Source organism: Giraffa tippelskirchi, chromosome 2, assembly GCF_054371585.1.
Source record: "Giraffa tippelskirchi isolate mGirTip1 chromosome 2, T2T-mGirTip1v1.2.pri, whole genome shotgun sequence".
NCBI lineage: Eukaryota > Metazoa > Chordata > Mammalia > Artiodactyla > Giraffidae > Giraffa > Giraffa tippelskirchi.
In genome coordinates, this window is record NC_137276.1 from 229,937,627 (window position 1) to 229,941,889 (window position 4,263).

General features: G+C 55.5%; 1 protein-coding gene across 1 annotated transcript; it reads right to left on the minus strand.

The window, feature by feature from the left end:
* Positions 1-260: 260 nt before the first annotated feature.
* Positions 261-2,211, minus strand: CLDN14 (claudin 14). Its single transcript, XM_081573078.1, has one exon. It carries the CDS (start codon positions 1,676-1,678, stop codon positions 965-967), a length of 714 nt encoding a protein of 237 aa, XP_081429204.1. The 5' UTR covers positions 1,679-2,211; the 3' UTR covers positions 261-964.
* Positions 2,212-4,263: the final 2,052 nt, after the last annotated feature.

A 4,263-nucleotide genomic window follows, 5' to 3' on the forward strand; every position in this document is an offset into this window, starting at 1 on the left:
CTGACGGGCCTCTCAAGCCAGGACAAGGTGGCAGTTTCTGGTGATGTCTCTCGGGCATCTTTGGGATGAACACCAGCCCAGCCCTCCTTGGCTTTCCCGTCCTGCCTTGGGCGGAGCCTGGAAGTGGTCTGACCATGGTTACCAGCATCTCAGCAGACAGAATAACAGCCTGGAAACAGACATGGATATTGTCCATTTCAGAGACAATTGCATCCAAAAGCTTTCTTCCTGGATTGCAAAACAAACCCCACTGACCAAACTCCCAAGTCGCTTTTTTATTCAGCTGTCATTAAACCACCACATAAATACATAGAATAAATACAAAACCAGCAAGGATTACTTTTAAGCCTTTGGTATGGAGAGCTTTTCTCCTCTTCTTATTTCCCCCTTTCCCTGCGGTTCTAAGCCCCTTTCCTCAGGTTCACATGATGCCTTTGGACACCAGAGTAGTCCAGAAGTAAACCAGGTGCTGGGGTTGGGGGTGGGGTTGAATCCATCGGTGGGCAGGCTAGGTCCTTGCAGCCTCTTGGGGGGTGGGGGTGGTCCCGCTGACAGGGGGTAGGGGGGGAGACAGGCCCCCAGGGACTCACACATAGTCCTTCAGCCTGCTGCCTTTGGACAGGAAAGCAGTCCAGTAAACCTGGTGCAGGGGGGCCTTGAATCCATCGGTGGGCAGGCTAGGTCCTCGCAGCTTCTCCAGCGGTGGGGGTCGCTCTAGACCACGAGGGGTGGGGAGATAGGCCCCCCCACCCCAGGGGGGTACTCACACATAGTCGTTCAGTCTGATGCCTTTGGACAGGAAAGCAGTCCAGAAGTAAAGCTGGTGAAGGTGGGCCTTGAATCCATCAGTGGGGCAGGCTAGGTCCTCTCAGCCTCTCCGGGGGTGTGGGGAGGGGGGGGCCCTCCGGACGACGGGGAGTGGGGTGGGGGGGAGGACAGGCCACCCCCACCCCCAGGGGGGGACTCACACATAGTCATTCAGCCTATACCCGCTGTGCGAGGCCGAGACGGCCGAGGGGGCCCGATTGTCCTTGTAGGCGTCGGGGGGCCGGTAGGCGGGCGCGGGGGCCCCGGCGCGGTTCGTGGCGGCCCGTGGCGGGGCCCGGGTGGGCGCCTCCTCCTGGCAGGCCAGGCAGAGCAGAGTGCCGCCGATGAGCGACAGGGACGAGGCGATGAAGCCGAGGTAGAGGGCCTGCCCGATCTCGAACTTCATGCCGCTGGGCAGCAGCGGGTTGTAGAAGTTCTGCACCACGTCGTGGGTGGTCCAGGAGACGGCCACCAGGCAGAGCAGGCCGGCTAGCAGGAAGAGCGCGCCGCCCAGCGCAGCGCACGCGGTCTTGGCCGGGGTGCCCTTGGCGCAGCGCGTGCACTGCATGCCCACCACGGCGCTGGCGCACGCGGCGCCCGACAGCAGGCAGGACACCACCATGAGCGCGCGCGCCGCCTGCAGGTCGCGGGGCAATGCCAGCAGCGAGCGGTAGATCTGGCACTGGTAGATGCCCGTGCTGTGCCACACGCACTCCATCCACAGCCCCTTCAGGTAGGACACGGCCGTCAGGATGTTGGTGCCCACGTGCGCCGTGCGGCGCCAGTGCGGCAGGACGGTGGTGATGAGCGTGCCCACCAGGCCCAGGAAGCAAAGCAGGAAGCCCAGGAGCTGCACCGCGGTGCTGGCCATGGCCTCGCCGGCGGCTGCCCGCTCACTCGGGCGCCCGCTGGAGTCCTATTGAAGCCGGGAGGCGGGGTGGGGAGACAGGAAACTGGTTAAAGATTATCTCCAGGCATGCCATTTCTGCCCCCGAAAGCCAGATTTCCATAGGCCGTTGGTACCAAGATTAACATATTAAAAAAAAAAAAATAGCTTCTGAGACTTGATTGGGTGCAAGAAGAGCTGCTTCCTCTAAGCTTCCCTGGAAGGCCAGAGCTAGAAGGAGCGAGGGTCATGGGGCCGCCCTGAGCTTTCCAAGGACCCCAGGGCCCCCACTTGTTTCAGTGCTTACGAGTTGCACACAGGAAGTTCTGCTTTATGTCTGCCCTCAGACTCTGCTGCTGCAGACTCCCACTTTGTTCTGTTTGATCCACTGAGGCTGTTAGGGATACCCCAGTGGCTCAGAGGGTCAAGAACTTGCCCGCAGTGCAGGAGACCCAGGTTCGATCTCTGGGTCAGGAAGATCCCCTGGAGGAGGCATGGCCACCCACTCCAGTATTCTTGTTTGCAGCATCCCATGGACAGAGGAGCCTGGTGAGCTACAGTCCACGGGGTCACAAAGGGTTGGGCATGACGGTTGCTAAATCAACAAATGGACTGATCATTGTTAACAAATGGACTCGTAAGCTGTGCTGCTTATGACTTAGAAAATAACTTAGTCTGCCTGTCCGGATGAAACATTTTCTGAAAGTGGGAGGCTTCCCTGTGTGCTTGGGAAGGGAGGGGTTTAACACCCTGGGCAGGTCAGATGCTGCCTTGCAGAATCCCAGGTATGACCTTAGAGATCATCCCCTGATACCAGGGGACAGGAACAGCCAAGGCATCAGCTTCTTAGGTGCTGCGGCCAAGACCATAAACCAACGACCCTCCCCTCCAGGCAGGGCACCTCTCCCGACACCACTCTGAGGAGGGCTGGGCTTGTTATAGACAGAGGCTGCTACCTGGCTTTCAGATTCAGGATGGGGGCGTGCAGAGCCATTTCATCTTCATTAGGAAATCAATTTTCATTAAATTAATTCCTTGTGTTGCCAAATGCTCAATCCCTTAGTTTTCTTCTGTTTTCACTTCAAGACCATCCTAGAACTGCCTGTTAGAGGGTTTGCATCTGGGTCACTTGGGCGTGCATGCATGCATGCGTGCTAAGTCGCTTCAGTCCCGTCTGACTCTTTGTGACCTCAGGCACTGTAGTCCACCAGGCTCCTCTGTCCATGGGATTCTCCAGGTAAGAAAACTGGAGTGGGTTGTTAAGCTCTCCTCCAGGGGACTGTCCTCACCCGGGGATCGAAATGGAGCCTCTGATGTTTCCTGCATTGGCAGGTGGGTTTTTGGTGTTTTTTTTTTTTTTTACCACTAGCGTCACCTGGGAAGCCCCCCAAATGTGCTAACCACAGCAAAATCTCAAACCCTTCTTGGGGGCAAGGACCCAGCACATGTGTAGTAAGTAGTGGCAGGCATGTAGAGGATATGCAGGAAATACTGGAACGGAAGAAGGAGTGAGACGGGGCGGGGGAGGGAGAAGAGAGGATGGAAAGAAGGAGGGAAGAAGGAAGGAAGGGAGGGAGAGTGGAACCATCCGAGTGGACACCCCGGCTCCTCTCTCCTGCCGGGAGCAGGGTCAGGACAAAAGAAGAGAATCAGGAGTCCTGGGTGCAGGGCCACCCCCACCCTCTGGGGCCTGTCTTTAAAATGAGGGAGCTGCTGTGACAACCTCAAGGGCTGGGAGGGGGTGGGGGTGGGAGGCAGGTTCAAGAGAGAGGGGACATATGTATATCTGTGGCTGATTCACGCTGATGTACGGCAGAAACCAACACAACGTTGTAAAGCAATTATCCTCCAATTAAAAATAAATAAAACAAATAAACCATTAAAAAAAACCCAGCAACGAGGGGCTGGACTTCATGGCCCCCAAGTGTCTTCTGATTCTGAAGGGAGGAAAAGGGAAGGGTCTCAGCTGGTGACAAGTCACTTCAGCAACCCAAACTGGTGAGAATTCAGAAGGCAACCCCCGCCCCCCACCCCGCCCCCACCACCATCTTCCTTCTTTCTCAGGGCAGTTTTCTGCAATTAAGCGCAGAAAGGAAGCAGGGAGCAAAAGTGGGCTGAGAGGGAGTCTCCCAAGGCAATTCCTCCTGCGAACTGTCTTTGGGGTTCCCCAGGGCCTCTTGGCTTTAATCCTGGGTCTGTCGTAAAGAAATCCTCCCACTAAATCATGATGCAGGATTGGGTTAGTAACAGGTGATGCTTCCTCTGGTGACCTCGACGATAATCTTGCTGGATTTAAAAATCTATGCCTAGAGGTGGGAGGAACTGGGAGATGGGGCTGGACACATACACTATTGATACTATGCATAAAATAGAAAATAATGAGAACATACTGTATAACACAGGGAACTCTGCTTAATGCACTGTGCTGATCTAAGTGGGAAGGAAATCCAAAAAAGAGGGGCTATATGTATATGTAAAGCTGGTTCATTTTGCTGTCCAGTAGAAACTAACGTAACATTGTAAAGCCCACTATACTCCAGTAAAAATTAATTTTAAACAAGCTATGCCTA